The following is a 20,289-nucleotide window of genomic DNA, read 5'->3' as shown; positions in this document are numbered from 1 at the left end:
TGGTTCTGGAACATCTGCTACATCCAGATGCAACAGTTTAAAGATACGTACTCTCCTGAGCACAAATAGTAGGATCTGAATGTTAAATATGCAGTTAAGCTGGAACATGAAGCTGGAAAGCCAGTCAAAGAAATAATAAACTGTGAAAGACTCTAAACCAAAGTAAACAACCTTATAAAGTTGTGTGTCTCATCTGCTTCAGCAGATTTTTGATGCTGACAGTAAAGTCGAGCCAGTGGTTTCCTAATATAAATGGAAATGAGCATATTGCTTTGCAGCCCCATTATAAGGCCTCCTCCGAAGATCTGTGCTGAAATTGTTTCCCATCTTCTGAGCAGTACAAAGTTACTAATTCTTGTGTCACCACACCAACAAATGCCATGTTTATATGAGTATCCTGCACACACAGCATGTAATGGGAAATAACCTAGAGAAATACATGCAGTAACATTCAAGGATGTGAAAAGGGGCAGATTAAGTCATGGATACACTTCCACTCTGATTTTTTCAGCTCAAACAAAACCTGCCAAATAATTATGAAGGACAATAACATTCACAGGAACTCTGGAGTACAAGCCTACGAAAATCAGCAGGTCTTTCTACTGATTGCAGAAGATGTTAGGGAAGATTTGAACATATGATTAGTTTGCTCGCATTGCTAAGATTACATTTCTCTTACAGGAGGATGCAACAGAGCTCACAGTTTCTCAGATCTACACAGTTTATTGTATTACACAACAGCATTGACATATTGAGTGCTGTTTCAGTCACAGCTTGTCGATACTATTACTGGAAAATGAATGGAATGGTATAGTGAAATAGTGTACAGCGGTACAATAGAAATAATGAATCTTGCTGAAGTGATCTTAAAAAGAGCATATTTCTGCACCTGAGAGGTGTTATTATAACAATCCCAAATGCCAAGTCTCAGACCATTATGAGTTGAAACAGATAACTAGAAAATACCCATAATTCAGTTAGATGTCAGTAAAGTAACTCTGTCTTCAGTAAGTGAAATCCAGCAATACCATATAAGGCAGCATTTCTATTCAGGATTATAGTAACAATATAAACTGTAAGAGCAAAGTCCAAAGTAAAAAATGCAACTTATTAAAATTCTTTCTTTCTTTTATAATGTTTATGTATTAACACAAACCATATTGAACTGAATGTAGATTTTCTTGGTCAGTTAGTGGTTTTCCCAAAGTTACTGTCTCAGCAACTGCCCTTTCATACAGCACAAAAGGCTCCTATGCTTCTTTTTGCTTTCATGGATCTCAACAAGAATTTCCAGATGAAGTCAGCATCTCAAATCAGGAAGAAACATGTATACCACCACTTGAAAACTACAGCAGTTGTTTTTCTCCTGTAATCACTGGCTGCAACTCTTTGGCTTTCTGATGGCCAGCACAGGAAATTCCTCCTGAGAAACATGTTCAGGGGGACACAAAGTGGACAAGCTGTAGGATTTCAGTTACAGAAAACACTTTCTAAAAGGCTCCTTTCACGCCAGCATTTCATCCCATGCATGTCTCAGTTGTGGTCACAGCTACCCTCCCACTCCCGAATACCGAATACCAGCTGGGCAGCAGGTCATGAGCTGTACCTAGTGTGTGAGGGTCCCCAAATGGGAATGAGATTGCATGCTACTGTGAATAAGCTGGAAGTGCATCAGATACAGTCCAAATGGTTGTGTGATGTGCATAATCCATGTGACTGTTAGTCCCGATTCTAGTAATGCTGGGCCTTGAAAAACACAGCCCAGTATTAACAGCTTAGTCTGACATGTACTTTACCATGTTGACCTAGAGACTCTCCCTCAGCTGAAACCAAATCTTGCTTAAGACCTACCAGAGAGTCTTGATTCAGCAGGCATCTGGAATGGAGGCTGGTCCCTCTCAGCAAATCGCTTGGTTGAATTCTTTAATTCGGCATCTTCCAAACTTTTAAAAGGGGATCCCTGTTTTAGAAAACTAAATCAATCGTTGTCTGCTTTAACTTTGCCCATGCTGTTTTCAGTTCACATTTTACAAATCTCACCTTGGATGCTAGAACTTCCATTTTGTATTACAATGGCTTAATCACAAGAACAGCCTGCAAATGCAACCTACCAAGCCTGAACCAAATCAGAAGAAAGGCAATTTTGCAATTGTCTAAAATAATTCTGACCCTTGCAGATATCAGCACTTTTGAAAAAGCGTCACGCAGGTACATAAAATTGCCAGGATAATATACTTTCCAAAAACTACACCCAAAAAGAATTTTATGTAACCTCTCTAGTATAATTTTGTGAGCATGAGGGTTTGCCCCATATACAGAGTGAGCAAGTGGAGTCCCTTAAAACTTACGAAGAATGGGGATGTTGTTCACACTGATTCTCAATCCAGTCTTCCTGTTTCCTGCCTGGAATGTGCTGTCAGGACTTCCTTGATATTTTGTAGCCTCAAAACTATTTTATAGGTGTGTGAAGAGGAAGATTACACAACATCAGAGAGCAAAACTCCCAGGTGTTTTGATCTTCCAGTAGTGTAGATTCACTACCACCTCCAATAGGCACACACTAGATTACACAGGGCACGTAACTACAACATTGGTATTATAGGATATGTTTTTCCATTTTCACAAAACTTCCTTCCTACCAAATAGGAAAAGTAGATGGTGACCTGATGTACCCTTCATTAGTGACCCTCCTCAGCTATAGGGAAATACAGCCTTTTGTCTGATTACAACAGCATGATTTACTACATCATCTCAGTTGCCAATTTCCTGGATATGGAAGAGATTCTGAGAGATCTGCATCTCTTCAGCTTTTGTTTGTTTTCTACACAGATATCTTCAACAAGTAGTTTGGTTATTTCATCTAAAAATTTTCTTTCCTCCCTTCAAAATTAGCATATTATTTGTATGGTTTTAACTGGTTATATTGAAACTTTTGTTCTTGGTCATACTTTAAAAAATCTAGAATTGGTTTTCCCAGTAGATTTGGAATGTGTTAAATTAACAAGAATTGATTATTATGCCCATGTGACCTAAAAACAGGGTTTCCGTCTACTGTTCTTAGAATGCCTACTGAGATCATGTTTGCCAAATTTCTAATGGCTATCCACCCGTAATTTATTTTCTCACTTACTAGCAATTTTAACAGATCTTAACACATATTGAAAAGTTCACCAAGCAATAGATGAGATTTTAAAAGATTTAAAATGCTGTCACTCGTTAACTTACATGGAAGTTCCAGTACACATACTCCATCTTTGTCTTTTTATTTTTTTTTTTTTTGTGAAGTACGTGAACAGTTCAAATTTTAAACTTATTTGCACTATCTTACGAAGGACTGAACTTTTGCAATTTTATTTACATCTAGAATCTATCTGGATTATCATCTATGGCTCTACTGACTTCATGTAGCAAGGTCTCTACCCAAGAGCTACTACAGTAGTAGTCCATCGAGTATTCATCCTATAATCCTCCTAGATAATCTAATTACCTCTTGAATATCTTTTGATTCTTTTTAAGCAAGCAAAAAACTCAGCAGTCTCCTCAGGATTCTTATTTCATACACTGAGGCCAGGTCTTCAGATGGTACAAAGGGCTTTAAACTAAATGGGTTTTTCAAGTGCTGCACTATCTTTTTTGTTCCACGTATATGGTAACATATGACGACAGCATGTTATTTCTGAACTGCCCTTGGCATTAATGAATCCTCTGCTCAAAAACTCCTGTTGTAAGGGTCATACCTTACTTGGAGAACCCTTTGAGAATCCGTATGCAGCAGGCTACTGATACAATGCAGTGTTTATTCACATTGACAAGGACACAACAACACACAAAAACCATTACTGAAAGCGTTCATTATGCTTTTAATTTCACTAGCCTTTGAAAAACAAATGCACAGAAACAGAAGTGTCTGCAACCATTTTGCCCCTCACATTCTTCACTTTAGAGGGGGCATTTATCATCCTAAAAGCTAAGCAGCTGCATTGGGATATGAAACAACTGAGGAAGCATTTCTGTTCCTGCGAAGGCAACTACTGCAAAGGGCACTGACAGCAGAGCCCACGTTGCCCTACACGTACCTGCCCAGCCGCTGGGAACCTGCCCGGCATTTCGACTGATCGTCTGGCCCAGTGCCAGGCAAAACCCCAGCTGGAGAGTCTTTGGAAAATCCTTTTTGATGCGTAGGAAACTGTAAGAGGTTCGAAAGGTTCTCCGCTGAGGCGAGCACGGGGGAAAATAAAAACGAGAGGGATGGCTGTGCTGCCTGGGCCCGTCCCTCCTCCCTCGCCCACACGCGTCGGCCTGACGCAGCAGCAAACACCGTTATCCCGCCGGCCGCCGCCGCCTCAGCACCTGAGGAGCAGCAGGGCGAGCCGCGGACCTGCCAGTGCGCACAGGGATCCCACCTAGCTCCCAGGGCAGCCGGCCCAGCCCGCGGCCGCCACCTTCCCGCTGGGCACGGGCAGCGGCGCCTCAGGCGGCTCCGCGACCGCGCTGAGCTCCGGGGCGGCAGCAGCGGCTGCCCGCGGCCCTCGCGTCCCTGGCTCCCACTCCCACGCGCCCACCCCCCGCATCCCACAGCCACCCGCAGTCCCGCCTCCGGCTTTGATTGGAGGAGAGCACGGCGGCCGCGGCCGCTATTGGATCCTAGAGTGGCGGCCGTGCTCGCCGTTGGCTGTCGGCGGATGCCACTCAGGGCGGTGGCGGCCGGGGGAGGTGGTGAGGCGACCGGGACCGATTTTCTGCTCAGCGGCGGCTGCGGGGTGGCGGCGGCACCATGGTGAGCTCCGCCGGGCCACCGCCCCTACCCGGGAGACTGGGGCTGCCGGAGGACGTCCGGTCCGGTCCGGTCCGCCCGGGCCCATGGTGGGAGGGTGGAGGCTGAATCCGCTTGGGAAGAGGGAACCGTGAGGGGAGCCGGGCCCCAGCCCTTTGTTTTTGTGGAAGATGGGGGGGTGGGGGGTGTTTCGGAGAGGCTGCTTCCCGCGGGGAGATCGGCACCGGGGTGGGGTGGGGTGGGAAGGGTGGGGTAGGATGCTGCGGTGTGGTGGAAGGGGCTCCCCCGCCCGGTGCCTGACCGTGCCGCCGCCTCGCCCTGCCCCGCAGTACGGCTTCGTCAATCACGCCCTGGAGCTGCTCGTCATCCGCAACTACGGCCCCGCTGTCTGGGAGGACATCAAGTAAGTGCGTGTGCGTGTGCGTGGGTGTCCCTCCGCCCGGCACGGCGGCGGGCTGGGCCGGGGGCCGGGGCCGCCCGCCAGCGGGGATACCTCGGCAGGGCGGCCGCGGCCCGGCGGCTCTCCGGTACCGGCAGGTCTGTATAAACGTCCGTGGGCTGGCAGCAGTCCCCAGGAGGTGGCTCTCAGCCGTGACAAGACCAGCACGGTTCTTGCCGTGTTTCGTCCTTCTCGGGGCCTTTCTTAACGCCGCAGAGACCCGCCTTGTTCCATCCGTACTGATCTCCAGGAGCCGCAGCGGAGGTGGCATTGATCCCTCCGGTGCCCTCGATTATACAAAGTATATGGCAAAAATAACGTGCAGGTAAAACGCCCCAGAAACCATGGAAGCCCTTCCTTGAGTCAGACTACCGGCTGAACCGTGCAACAGTTAATGGCTCATTGCATTCCTGAAAGAACTGGAATACAGTTTTTAGCTAGTAAACTCTATCTAAAACTAGTGTGAGATTTTGATAATGTGCTTAGCTTGAAATTAAAAAAAAAAAGTCACCGCTATAGAGAAATACATATAAGAATGTATGTATAGGAATGTTTTTGGCTTTATTGTCTTGAACCTGATTTCTTGGGTCCAGCCTTTGCTTGTCTGGCAGTATGGCATTTTTCCAAGGGGATTACTGTCTTTACTTTAAACTTTTGATGACTTGTGAGATTTCACAAAAAGTTTGAGATGGGTAGTGCAAATAAAACTCTATTTACCATAAATATGGTGGTGTTGATACTTGGGCAATACTACAAGAAATATTTTTAAGAAGACATAAATGCTTACGGAGTTGTAAACTTATTTTGTAAGGCTTCAGGTAACTATGTAGTTAGAAGAAAGGGCTTAATACGATCTCTTGATTTCATAAGTAGAAGTAGATTATCCAACTTGGAGAAAGTGGTCTTCTTTCAACTGGACACCTTCTTCTATACTCCTCTCTCCCATTTATTTTGGGCCACTTTTAATATGTCAATGTAGCGTCTTGCCATTGTCCTAATACAATTTTTGGGGTTAAAGGACTGGTCTTGACAGTGAAGTTTTTGTGACCATGACACTTTTTTTCATTAATCCATTCATTAAGAATGTGCTAATCTTACGCAGTACCATGAAATCAGAGAATCAAAAGTGTTGTTTGGAAGGGACCTCTGGAGTTCATGTAATCCAGTCTCTGTTTCAACCAGGACTGTTAGTGGCACTAGATCAGGGCTCAGCTATGACTTTTTGCCTAGCTGAGTCTTTAAAATCACCAGAGATGGGGAGTCCACAGCTCTGGTTTAGCAGACGTTCACTGTTCCAGCGATCTCTGACAGTTAATCTGTAAATTAGTCTTTGCAAATGCAGTTCTATGGATTGTGTAGATGAGTCTTCAGTGAATGCCGCACAGTTTTGTGCTGTAAGTTAAGTGAGCTATATAAGTTTATTTTTCTTACATACCTTATCTAAACACACTGATCTATTTTGAATTCTTATGGTTTGATACTGGTTTTATATGACACATGTAAGTTAAGAGACTTAATAAAAAATAATACTGATACGTATATAATTTCCCATGAAAATTATAATAAATATGTATAAAATATAATGAAGAATGTTCACACTTTCCTGGCATGCCATCCTTAGCAAGGTGTCTTTGAGTATTATGCTCCAGATTACCCACTGAACAGAATTTGTATTTAAAATTAATCCCTCTGAGAAGATACAAAGTTTCATCTTCTAGTACAGGATCATGCTGCAGCCTGTCAGAACCCTGTCATAATTCCTGATGCATCCTATCTCTAAGGTTTTTCACACACCTAATAGAATACTGAAGATAACTAAAGCCTGTGAGGAGTATTGGTCATTTAACGTTTTGAAGAAATTTAATAGAAAGATATGAAATATTTTGCTAAGGCCAGCTGTGAAAATTCACAAAGCTGCTACATCCCATTTCTGGTTTTCAGCTGAGAAATGTTTCTGTCTTGTAGCAGCCCAACAGCTAGACTCTGCTATTAACTCACAGAGAAGATGGCTTTCTGGAAGGAAGCTGTACCAGAACACCACCCAAAAAGAAGAATGGAACATGATCTGCAAGAAAGAGCCAACGTATATGCAACAGCCGCCATAGCTCCTAATGCAAAAGGTGTTTGCAACAGGGTATTTATTCAGCAGGATTTCTTAAAAAGTAGTGCATCCTAGAGTTTAAAAACCAGCAAACAAACACCTACATAGCTCACTGGAACAGATTATAGTGGTGCTGGTTTAGGGGGTGGTGCAGGGTCAGCTGATAGCCACTAAATGCTTGTTGTTTTAGGTACTTTAAGTTCCTGTGGTGCACTTAGAGAGATGTTGTGGAAGAGGTTAAAGGTTTTACCTTGTAAGCAAATACAGACTTCTTTCAGAGGCTTTGTTAGAACTGTTAGTGATTTAGGAAACAATGGGAAGATGCAGACCAGTGTTGTGGCATGCTGGGTTGAATCAGTTGAATTACTGATGATTGCCTTGGAGGAGCAATTGTTGAAGTCAACAGGCTTTGGCTGTTTAAAAAAAAAAATGAGAGGAAGTTTACACTTACTGTGGTTGGATTTGCAACAACTTAAGCCTTTCTGTAAAACAGAAAGGCCTCTGGGTAGATCAGTAAAAAATTGGGCATCTAGTTGTTTTTTTTTTTTTATGTTGAGCTGATCACATACTGCTGTTTCGTTCTCCCTGAAGTCACTGCAGAAGCTGTGAATCAGCATTGCAGAGTGGTGGGTTGTGATTGCTGAGTGATTTTGAAATGCCAGTGGGTGAATTTGCACTTAATATTGATAGAAGTGAAAACAAAGCATAGAACTGAATAAACTGAAGTAAAGAAAATGGGTCATACTTCAAAAAAGCACATTCAGAAAGGTTAAATACTGAACTGGAAGGGTATGCTCCGTGTGAAGCATGAAAACTTTTGTCTTCTGTAGCTTCTTCAGAGGAAAGTGACATTGAATGAAGTTCTTAAATACAGAATTTGGGAGACCAAATAGTTGAATTTAATGCTGTTATGAGAGTGGTGTTTTCGTTGCCATCACTTACTGTTCACTGAGTCAGAATGGTGATTTCAAGTCTCATTTCTGCTATTTCATTCATTTTTTCAGCATTCTTGTGAAACCATGATCTATCTGAACAAGATACATACTGATTTTGTTGTTAAATGTCCCAGAGTAGAATTACTGGAAAAGTTAGACTCCATGGTTTCTTATCCACTTTTAAAACAGAGCATAACTAAACAATGGACTTTTTTTTTTTTTTTTTTTTTTTTAACACATCAGGCAACCTTTACAATGAGGCAATAAGCTCATGGAAAAATTACAATATATACTCTGAAATTTTATTGAATATCAATTTTGCTGGCTCAATAGAAATGTGGCTTGGTTTTGCTGAAGAACTAGAATTAAAATGCTTAAAACCCAAAACAATTCAAAGCCATCTATTTCTGAACCAACATTGTTGATCCCAAATATGTTGAATTCAAAATATGATGAAGAAAGATGGCATATGAGTGATAAAAGGTTTATGAAGCCTGTGTTCATTTTCTCAACCACAAAGTCTCAAAAATTTGTTTCTCCTTAGTTTTTCTCTGGCTACCACTCATAGAATTGAGAATTTGGGCTTGTGGACAGTTTTTTTGTTAAGAAGCCCTAGAAGCATTAGTGGGATTTAGTGAAGCTGGATGAGAGAGGGGCAGCGAGAGCCACTTGAGAGAGTCCTGCAGTTGCTGAATTCTGCAGTAGCAGATTTTTCTTAGTGGAAGGTGAAGATGGTTCAGCATAACAATTTCTTTTGCTTACTGGCAGTTTTAAGCTGTGTATACACTTCTCATTGTAGTTCACTCCTTCAGTCCTTGGGAGTCTTAGGACCTGGAATACATGGAGACATGATTCTTTGATCAGCATTCCACTAGCTCTGCAAAGAGTTATTAGTAAATAAACTGTTACTTAGAGCTGTTAACCACATTTTTGCTGAGAAGACCCTTTTGATTTGTGCCTTCCCTGCTTAAGAGAAAACGTCTCTCAAATCCCTTATTTTGTCATTATTACATCCAGAGGGTTAGTTCAGATTTTGCGGCCACACTTGTAATGACTTGAAAAGATGGTTCTCAGGATTCCTTTGGCATTAGATATCTTCAGTTCCTCTGCAGCCAACATAAGCCCTAGCCAACATAAACTAAAAATTGCCCAGCCTGACCATTCTCACATGCATGCAGTTGTGTGCTCATGTCTGATCAAGGCCAAATATATACTGCTGAGTGATATGGTAGTGTGTGAATGTGTTAGTAAGTAGTGTGTGTGGAATTACTGTCTATGTGCCTGTCCAAAACAAAACAGAGAAATTACCTGCATTAAAAAAAAATAAAATCCAAGGCTTATGAAGTTCTGTTTTCTCTGGTATATTTTGTGGTGGACATATTTAAACAGGTCTGTGGTTACATATATTTGAAAGGGGCTTCTATCATGGCAAAATCTGGGCTCTTCTGCAACAGGTGTCACATCTTGCTGAGCTGAACAGCCAGTATATGGGAAATTCTGAGGACTCTATTCAGCAGCTCTAAAGGCTAATTTTCTAACAAGCATTAACAGGGATGTCTTCTTGAAACAGCTCCAGAACAGTCTGTGGGAGCTAGAGCAATGTTGTCAGCAGGGAGTATGTACATAGTCATTTATTACTGTGTTTCCCAACAGTATCATTTAATTAAATGAATACAGGGTTTTCCCACAGGCTCCTAAATCCAAGTTTAGGTCAGGTTAGTTGCTCAAACCATGACACTTTTGCATATGTTGCCAAGAAAGGGAATGAGAACTCAAATATCTTATTAAGAAATGCATTAAAATGCTTAATCACAACACTGTATAATAAATTATATTTTTCCTATAGAGGTACGTGAAAGATCTGGGTTTGGGAAATGAAATGGCACAACCAGTCAACAGCAGTCTTCATCTTCCTTCTGTTTCTAGGTAGAAGACCCCACAAAAACATGGGTAGCCTGATGAGCATGGAAGAACTAGAAGAGAAGTTGAAAATTTGTGTGTTTGCAAAAAGTAACTAGATAGAGGTTCAACTACTTTTAATTGATTCTAGAAAATAATATCTGTGTTGAAACTTGCACAGTAGCAAAATAGGCATTTTGTGCCCCAAGAGCCATGTATCCTTTGCTGGCTGTACCATAGTGTGGGATGCAGAAAGCAAGTAATAGTCTTATTTTCCTGGTGCTCAGTGCTTAATGTAAATGAAGGCATCATCCTGCCTTTGCCATTTTTGTCCTCCTTTTGTGGGTTAGGCTGGCATGTGCTGTCCACACATGCTCTTGCATGACAAGATTCCAGGTCCAGGGAGCCTGCTGGGTAGCACAGACTTTACATGGACCCAAGGATCTGAAGTGCACACTAAGGAAGAGCAAAAGTCAATCACTTGTCCTATGAGGAAGGAGGTTTTTGTTGTTCTCCCCCAGACTTCACACATTATCACCTACTGTAGTGGTTTAGCCCCTGCCGGGGTCTGAGACCACGCGGCCGCTGCCCCTCCCCCACAAAGGGAGTGAAATACAAAGCCCCAAGACTGAAATAAGGAAAGGTTTAATACAACAATGCAATAGCAACACAACCAACAACAACAATAACAATAACAGTAATGGTGATAGCAATGAACAGAGCAAAATAGCTACCAAATACAGCAGTTTGAAGCACGATGTACAAAACCACGAGTGCACCGCGCTCCGCGCCAGGAAAAATGTGACCTGCCAGGATGTGACGTCCGCATGGTATCTGAATAACCCGGCTAGAGCTCCCCCCCACTGCTGGGGAAACTTAACCCTATCCTGGTTAAACCAGGACACCTACTAAGGCTTCAGGTTAGTTGACTCTTTACAATTTGTTTTCTGTAACTGTCCTGCTGTGGTTAAAACTGAGGGTTGAGAAATTATCCTGGCACAATGTAAGTGGAAAGCTTGTCTCCTCAGTTTCAAATTGGGTTCAACTGAAGTAGGAAATTCTGTAAAATTTGGAGGAGTGAAATAAGCTGCAGGGCTATCACTTGCCTTTAGAAAACTAAGCAGACACAGAAACTTCTGCATCGTATCAGTGAAGGTTAACAGGTCAGACTTTAGTAACTCAGTGTGACGTTTGCAGTAAAATGTGGGTGATACATGTTATTGAGTAAATTTTTTAAGGCATTCCTAGCAGTTAGGTACATCAGTGTTGTTGCAGGTTGACTAGTTAAGCCAGGAAAGGTAGATGCTTTTATTCATTTATGCATTTAAAAATGTCTTCCACTGACTTCCACTAGAATTTAGATCCTTGCAAATTCATTGACAGGATGTGATATTCTGATTAATTTTATTTGCAGTTGTATTCCAAAATAGTAAATAATATAAAACCAAATAATATAATAGAAAATCTACTCAACTCTGCCTTTAAGAATATATATTACAGGATTTTTACAGGTGACAGAATTGGATTTTTTTTAAACTCGCCTTGTTTACTAGGAATTTCTTGCATAGCAGAACCTGCCCATTTTTACACATCTTAAGCAAAGCAAATAATAAAAAACTTTTTGTAGCTGCAGAATAAAGGCACTTGCTTGAATTACTGTGTCCATATACTGAGTTCAGAATGTCACCTCTCAAAGATGTTTTTTTCTGCTTACTAATAGGGCAAAACACAAAACCAGCAAATTTACATTTGTTGACAAATCCTGTGAAAATCAAGGTTTGGGCCTATTACTGTTGCTTAGCACAATGTTTAGATGGAATAATAATTCATACTATAGTATAGTTTGCCTTTTCAAAACCTAGAAAAATATGCACAAAAGCTCTGATGAGAGACTGTTGTTACAAGTTGGAACAGTAAACTCTTAAGAGGTGTTGGAATTCAGGTAACTCATAGGTCTGATGCTGGTGGCATGTAAAGTCCATGAAAGCTGTGTTTTGAGCATAAAAAGGGCTGAGTACCTTGAAAAAGCAGGTCCACCTGTCTCAAACTGGGCAGCCAAAATTAATCAAACCTCTTTGATCTGTGGGTAGTTTTGCCCATTTAAAATGAAAATAATTTGGCTCACAAGCTTGTTGGAGAGCAAATTAATGCTTGTGCATGCAAATACTGTAGGGATCAATTCTACAGGAAGGCTTGTTAGAAGGGAATCATTCTGTTTTCAGAGCTGGATTTGAAAACTATGCTGTAAATCAAGCCTGAGGTTATGTATCGATGAATGGGATAAAATAAAATACGGAGTAGTTGTGCATTAACTGAGTAGGATCTGGCCTCAGTACTGAAAGAACTGGTAGCCTGGAAGAAAAGGAACAGGTTGTGTGGACTCAGGGGTGTGACTGGTAGGTTGTGTCATGCAGGCTCAGGGAGAGGCAGCAGAAGTGGCTTGGAGCAGACTTCACTAATGTTGGTATAAGTGGTACCCGAATCCATCTTTCCTGTTTTCACAGAACAACAAAAAAAAGCTAATCAAATGCTTATGGCTCTTTATGAGACACTCATTTTATCTCTTCATAATCATTCTGGAAAATGTCATGTTTTCTGTTTTCAGCTGACCGTAGTTTCTATATATAGGGCAACCCTTTAAAAAGCATGTAAAGCAGTACCATAGTCTATACCAATATGTCTACAGTGTTAACAGTGTCACTTCTGCTAGGAGAGAAGATGGATAATCATCAGCTTAGAATGTAAAGTTTTTGAAGAAACTATATTTGTATTTGTAGATACATATGCATATAAATATTTATGTGTATGTATATGTGTGTGTGTGCGTATTATATATACATAACCACAGTGTGTCCTGGGCAATAAAAATGCAAACTAAACAGGAGATAAGAATCAAAGATCTGTACAGAATGTGAGGTGTGGCATTTCTTTTAGTTATCATGCATAGTTGAAGGGAATGAAAAGCCTTCTAGTTATTTGTGGTGTTTCTCAACAAGGGCTGATTTGCAAGAGAACCTTGGTGCCAAACTCCTTTTAAACATCCAAGTGTAGGTTTGGATGTGCCTAGGGCTTCAATTTTTTTATGATCCTCTTAATGCCTTTGGGATTTTTCCCATCAAATTGTTGGCTTTCCTATTCCTTTCTTATGTACTTCTCTTCCCAGAACTGTCAGAAAAGTCCAGGTGGCTAACAGGGGGGATTATGAATCTTACCACATAGCCATGTATAGCTGTATATTGCAGTGGTGTTAATCGGTCCCATGTGAATCCTTCTTTGTTGAACTGCTGTGAGCTTGCTCGGTATGTCCCTTTCCCAGCCCACAACTAATTTATTATAAAGAATGCTTGCTTTACAGTTTACCTAAAGTTACTGATTCTTTCATGCCCAAAAATATTGCTGACATACTGTGTTAATTATCTTAATTGTCTTTTTACCATGAACACCTATGAAAAAATAGGCTATTTACTAGAGTTTTAGTTTGGAAGTCCATACTTGGTTTGCTTCATGTAGGACTCATAGAATCATAGAATCATCTAGGTTGGAAGGGACCTTGAAGATCATCTAGTCCAACCATTAACCTAGCACTGACAGATCCCAACTACACCATATCCCTAAGTGCTATGTCAACCCTGCTCTTAAACACCTCCAGGGATGGGGACTCCAACCACCTCCCTGGGCAGCCCATTCCAATGCCTAACAACCCGTTCTGTAAAAAAATGCTTCCTAATATCTAGTCTAAACCTTCTCTGGTGCAACTTGAGGCCATTATCTCTTGTCCTATCTCTTATTACTTGATTAAAGAGGCTCATCCCCAGCTTTCTGCAAACCTCCTTTCAGGTAGTTGTAGAGGGCGATGAGGTCTCCCTCAGCCTCCTCTTCTCCAGACTAAACAACCCCAGTTCCCTCAGCCGCTCCTCGTACGACATGTGCTCCAGACCCTTCACCAGCTTCGTTGCCCTTCTCTGGACACACTCGAGTAGATCAATGTCCTTTTTGTAGTGAGGGGCCCAAAACTGAACACAGTCATCGAGGTGTGGCCTCACCAGTGCCGAGTACAGGGGTAAGATCACTTCCCTGTCCCTGCTGGCCACGCTATTTCTGATACAAGCCTTCTGATACAAGACTCAGTTATAATTAATTGCAGTGGTCTGTGAAAAAACATGAAAATTGATTTTTTTGCTGCCTCCTTAGCACCACATGGGTTTACACAGTGCTGAAGATGGAGTGTTCTGTTCAATCAATCTCATAACAATTTTGAAAAAAATACAGATTACTTATAAATAGATGTCAGAAAGTGACTTTGGAAAGCCATTAGTGGTGAAAGGACAATAGATTAATTTTATTAATCCATACACCTCTTAACACTAGTGAGTGTTTATCCAGAAAGTGACATTAAGTAGGAACACTTATTGTTGTTTACGTTTCTAAGTCCTTATTTCATATGGTTCCGAAGTTCTAAGCAGTATTTTTCAAGTTTTCTTAAAACTGATGCTGAATAAATGATTCTTCATGGGTCTGGAGGTTAATATTCATAAGATTTGTAGGATCAGGACACTACACTTCCTGCTCCTTCAGTTCCTCACAGCAGAAGGACCTGCTTGGAGGTCAAGAGTTTAAACTGTGTGGATGCCAAATTCTTTAATTCGTCTGGGAAAGACTTGGCTAAAAGGAAATAGTGGCATGTCGTGGAACATGGTGTGACTGTTCTTGCAATATCTCTCAGGTACTTTGCAGAACTGGGAAGTGCTTTCAGACCTGTCAGGATACCAGGTGTTGTATCACTCACTCTTATAAATGAAATGCTTGGAAGAATATTTTGAAAAATACTAATCCTTTTAGTCCATTTATGTAAAAGGAAGCAAAATAATACTAGATTTATATTTTTAATAATATTTTTAGTATTTGGAATAGTAGCAAAGAACTTGTATGTTTGTTAACTGTATCTTCTAGGATTATCTTGTTTTGAAAACTTACATTAAACACTCTCATATCCAGCCTGTAAAACTGGGAAATAGCTCAGAACTCTGAAGTCTATAAATACACCTATTTATTTTACCCAGAACGTCATTTTCCTGGACAGATTCCCATTTTTATTTAATCTTGTAACTTAATATAATTTATGTTTTTCCCAGCTGGGTGTTTTAAAATATCTCTGGACCATCCACAACATGTACAAGTCTATTTTCTTTTTTTTTGGGAGGAGTGAGAAGAGCGGTTCAATATTTTTAATAATTTTTAGCAAAGCATCTTTATGAAACATGAAACAAAGATGAGAAGCATTTTGAAAACACAAACCATCTGTGAAGTAATATAATGAGCAGTGAGCTTGCCATTTTAGTGTAAAAGATCTGCAAAGTGATGGTTCTGGTTTCACTGATACCATCTTTAGTTCTGACACATGTAATTCTGTTTAATAGTGTTACTCTTGGAAGGGAATTAAACTTGACGTGCTCCTATCAGTGAGATCAGAACCGTGCTGGGTTTTCTAAGTGCAGTAGTGTTATTTTGTCATTAAGATTGTTTTGACGTCTCTTCAATTTAATGAGCACTTTTTCCATCCTTGGTACATGAAGAATAGTTAAGCACAATGGTGGCAAAAGTCCCAACAGAAACAATACCTATCATGGAAGAAGTCATAGAGGTGGTCTTGGAACTGGCAGTTGTTGTGGTGTGTTCAAGGTGACACACCCAGGGCATGCACTTCGGACTGGAGTTTTGATAGGAAGAGAACCAGTTGTGCTTTTGGGACACTAGATGATCTGTTAAAGGGACACCAGCAGCTTCTAAATAATAATGTTGTTGTATCACAGAGAAGCCTGTGCATCTTCAGGATAGAAAGTAATTGTTCCATGCAGTCTTGTACCATCTTTTTTTCCTGTTTGTATCCATTATATTTTCTCAGTATTTACTGCATGCACAGTTCTGTAATGGGAAGAGTTCTTTTTCTGTAAGAATTTTTTTTCTTAATTCCAGCTTAATGACTGACTTGTCAGAGGCAGGATAGCAAGTGCTACTTCACAGGAATAAAAAAGTTCTGACCACAGCAACCTTCGTCTTGATTATGATTTATTCAAATTCCCTTTAAATGCTACAGTCTGACTGCAAAACTACATTAAAATCTACTTTGTGCATAACGGGCTATATAAGTAAGACCAACCTGATGTGGCATCTTGTCCAACTGTGTTGTCTGTAGTCTCTAAAGATGGCAAAAAAAATCCTTACTACATCAAAATAGAGAAAATATTTCCCCTATTGAAATAAAAATGTGTGCAATCTGTGGTTTAAAAATCTGCAGTGCAAGATCTGTTCTAAGAATGGCTTTTGTTGGAATGTTTGTCCACACTTAGCATTTCATCCATCTCTGTGAATTATTAACATTACCTTTGAACATTAGTAGTGTGTTTTCAAATACTAAACTAGTTTCACAATGGGAAAGATTTTCAAAGCACCCATTGTACACACATAGTATCGCCTGTAACACTGTTCTGTGCTGCTAGACCAACAGCAGTTTGGGGGGTGTTATCATGACTGATGGAGGAAAGGCTGCTTTAAGAGTTGATCCTGCTTTGATCTACTCAATAGGAATTTTTCCATTGGTTTCAGGGTCAAACCTGTATGTGAAAAATGGCCTCAATATAGCTGTGTTATTTTCCATGGTGCAATGGTTAAAGTTCTTCTTTCTCAAGTAAACTTCCTCACATTAACCTGGATAGTATAAACATTCTGGAGGAAAACAGCATTTTAGAAAAGTCTGGGCTGGAATCTGTTTCCCACAATTTGAATAGCGCTGTGTAATCATTCAAAATTAGTCTAGAGTAAATAAAAAGGTCTGCCAGACTGTAGCAGTTAGGACAGGCATAACATAGGATGTAAGTTTTGAACCATGAAATATCACATGCCGTGTGCTGACAACAGGAGTCAGTTTGGACAACAGCATTAAAATCTTGGATTTTTTTTTTAAGTTTTGAACATAAAATTACTGGGGAGCAAAACCCACCCTTCTTTTGTCTGTAGAAATGTAAATGAGACATTAATTGTAAATTCTGTTCTATTTGACTTAGAAGTTGTTTTGAAAGAAAGGCCATATAAAAGTTAAAAGTTTGCTACTGTAGTGCTGCTCCTTCACTAAAGAATTAACCAGGGCTTGGGAATTTGCCAGAGCTTGTTGCTTTTGGCTCTTTTCCAGTCAAGCCCTTAAGAAAGCCACCAACATGTTATTACTGTTAGTGCCTTTGTGATCAAACACCATGGTTTGCAGAAAACATTAGTTATGCTAATTTACTCCCATAATTTTATCTGGTCAAAAACTGGGAATAAAGGTTGCAGCATTTGAAGGGAAATGCCACAGTTTTTCATAAAGCTATGGATTATGAAGTTTTCTATGAAATATGGTCAGCCAAATGTAAATTCTTTGTATCTAAAGATACCATGTTATATTGCAGTTCTAACCCCAGCTCATGAACCATCTGTCAGCCAGGAGAGGGAATCTGTTCAGATGAGAACAGTTGCGGCCTTCTGCTCTTTTGAAGTTCACATACTTAGGTTTGTAGCCATACCTTCTTGTTCCACACAGACAGGTTTGTTTTCATACATGGTCCTCATAGATTATGGAGTTAAATACAGCTGTGTCACACTGGAGGAATTACTGTTGATGGACAGTCAACCACAGCAGCTCCGCAAAGCTGACAAAGCAGCTCCACTTTTAGTATTTGTTATAACAGTTTTCACAACAGTATCCTGTATTTCTTCATATCACCCTTGTTGTAGAACCAGTTCCTTAGTGTAAATGCAGGCAGCCTTGGTAGATCAGGTAGGGGTCAGGTAATTAGCTGAGAGAACTGCAGCCATGAGGAAACAATTTAGGGATTGCCCATTCACCTGAATGACTATTTCAATGACTTTGTTCAGTTTCCTAGGCTGCTGTTGGTCGCATCATGGTCAGCCTCCCTGGTGCTGACAGCTGTGATGCTATGCTTTCTGAAACAAGTTCATTAGAGGACCTGCAATTTTGTAGACTTACTGAAGGAGAAGTACCCCTGTAAAAATAGGAGTGTTTTCCCATTGCATTGACCATTTTGGATAAGCTTACAGCAGCATTTCACCATCACATGTAGTCTTAAGGCTAATCAAATATTTCAGAGAGGAGGACTTTCTGAAGTTCTCACACTGTCAGATCACTGAGGGAGGCGGAAAGGCTTCCGAAGCTGCAGACCCAGCTCACTGGAGGCAGGGGAAAGGCTTCAGCTGACTTCACTGAACCTCCTATCCTGTCCTCAGCCACTCTGTCTGGCTACACGTTGTTCTGTATGCACAACAACTTCTGTGACCAGGTGATGAAGCAGACAGGGAAGTCCATCCAGCAGAAAAATAACCCAGAAAAACAGATATCTAACTGAATTATATTTCAGCTCAGCATCAAGCTAAATGATTGGAATGTACCAGCACATACCTCTTAGAGGTATGGAAAAGGAATTGTCCTGAAAAGGAAGAAAAAAGTTCTGGAATTCAATAATTTTCAAGCACAGGCTTTTAAAAAGGCAGTTAATCTTTTGACAGAGGTTTAGATCTGACATTGTCATGGGATTTGCCATATTTGTAGGACAAGCAAAGAGATTTTTGCCCACATGGTTTTGAGTGAGGAGTGTAATCCCCTGCAGGAGTAAATATCTAATTTGACAAGTTTTCTAGAAAAAAATTCTCAAAATGAGATCAGCTTTTGTTGAATTGCATTTGTTAAAATATATTTTTCTCTGTTTTAAAATAAAAATAACTAAAAGCCAGGACATTGTTTTGTTTTGTTTTGGAGTATTTGCCTGCAGTACAAGCACTGGGTCCTTTTCCTGTGCTGCTGGAATGCCTGACAAGACTGGTAATACTGAGGGAGAGTGAAGCCTTAGAGCAGTGAGTTTCGTCCCAGAAAATTATATCCAAGGAATGCAGATGTGATTGCTAATTGAACTATTTTTTGTTTATCAATAAAGTTATTTTAATGGGAAAGATGGCTGCTAAGTGATCCAAAGGATCTAGAGAAAACTGGAGAAAAACAAAATAGCTAAAATAATCTAAATGGAATAGGCATTGAAATACCCAGTGGTGCTTTTAAAAAGCGGTGCATCAGAGAAACTGCAGGCATTGAATAAAAAGTATGACAAAGTAAACTAAAGACAAAATAAGAAAAAGGGAAGCGTGTCTTGGCACAAAGAAGGAAACAGGGAAAGTTCCAGTCAATGCAATTGGAAGGAAATGTAAGAAGTTTTGTAAGAGATACCAGCGTCATCAGATTCAATTCTTAATAGAGAAAATTCTCACACTCAAAAACTGTTGTCTACTGGATTGTGCAAGTATGCAGTATTTTTGAGGATGTTCATTGCTTTTCCAGATGCGTGCGTTATCCTTTGTGGTTTGGCCGAGATCAGAGAGACTAAAAGAAAACACAGTGTGTATCAGAGATGTGGGAAAGTTTGTTCGCCCTTCGCAAACTTCCCTCCAAACTGTATCTGACTTAGTTACATAACAGTTGCATATCATGGTATGAGAATCAAAGAATCAAGATGGTTTTCTTTTCTAATATTAATTCCAGTTCAGTTCTTAGGAAATGTAAACTCTACCTTCTTGTCCCTGACTGACCTCACATGCTTCAAGACAATGTTTCCCACTAATAACTCCAGCTCTCCTCCTACTTAGGAAAAGAAGGAATATGTGGCATGGGAGCTGTTTTCAGGAATCAGTGAGACTTAGTATCCTTCAGGCTGATCTGAAATTTTCAGAGAATGGAGGGGGGAGAGGACTAGAAGTACTATTTTGGAGTATGAAAATAAACACCCCCATTAAGCTTATTAATGTTTTTCATGCCCTTCAGTAGGAAATGATGTTCCTTTTATGCAGAATTATGTAGGATGTTTAGTCTCACCTCCCTTATAGCCTTGCCATATTACTTTAGGAAGATTGCTTAGCTTGTTTTTAGCTCGTTACACCCATTCATAGAGTGAGTATAGAAATGTATATTTCAGGTAGCAGTTACAACACTTCATTAATTAATTTTAAAAAGTCGATACATTTTTGAAATATAAAAACAATATAGTATAATTTCTGGTCAGCAGGAAGAATGTGATGAGCAAGATTAAAGGAAGATGAAGAGGAA

The 20,289-nt window shown here is 40.4% G+C and overlaps 1 protein-coding gene across 1 annotated transcript in view; it reads left to right on the top strand.

Annotated features, from left to right (window-relative positions):
• Positions 1-4,685: 4,685 nt before the first annotated feature.
• The window catches only part of GUCY1B1 (guanylate cyclase 1 soluble subunit beta 1), a 46,964-nt gene continuing 31,360 nt past the window's right edge, over positions 4,686-20,289 (top strand). Inside the window, exons 1-2 of the mRNA XM_074822963.1 lie at positions 4,686-4,777; positions 5,104-5,177. Coding sequence (XP_074679064.1) covers positions 4,775-4,777; positions 5,104-5,177 — 77 coding nt within the window. The 5' untranslated portion in view covers positions 4,686-4,774. The remainder of the gene's footprint in view (positions 4,778-5,103; positions 5,178-20,289) is intronic.

The sequence above is a fragment of the Strix aluco genome, chromosome 4 (genome assembly GCF_031877795.1).
Source record: "Strix aluco isolate bStrAlu1 chromosome 4, bStrAlu1.hap1, whole genome shotgun sequence".
Taxonomy (NCBI): Eukaryota; Metazoa; Chordata; class Aves; order Strigiformes; family Strigidae; genus Strix; species Strix aluco.
This window is presented reverse-complemented; position numbering and strand designations above follow the sequence as displayed.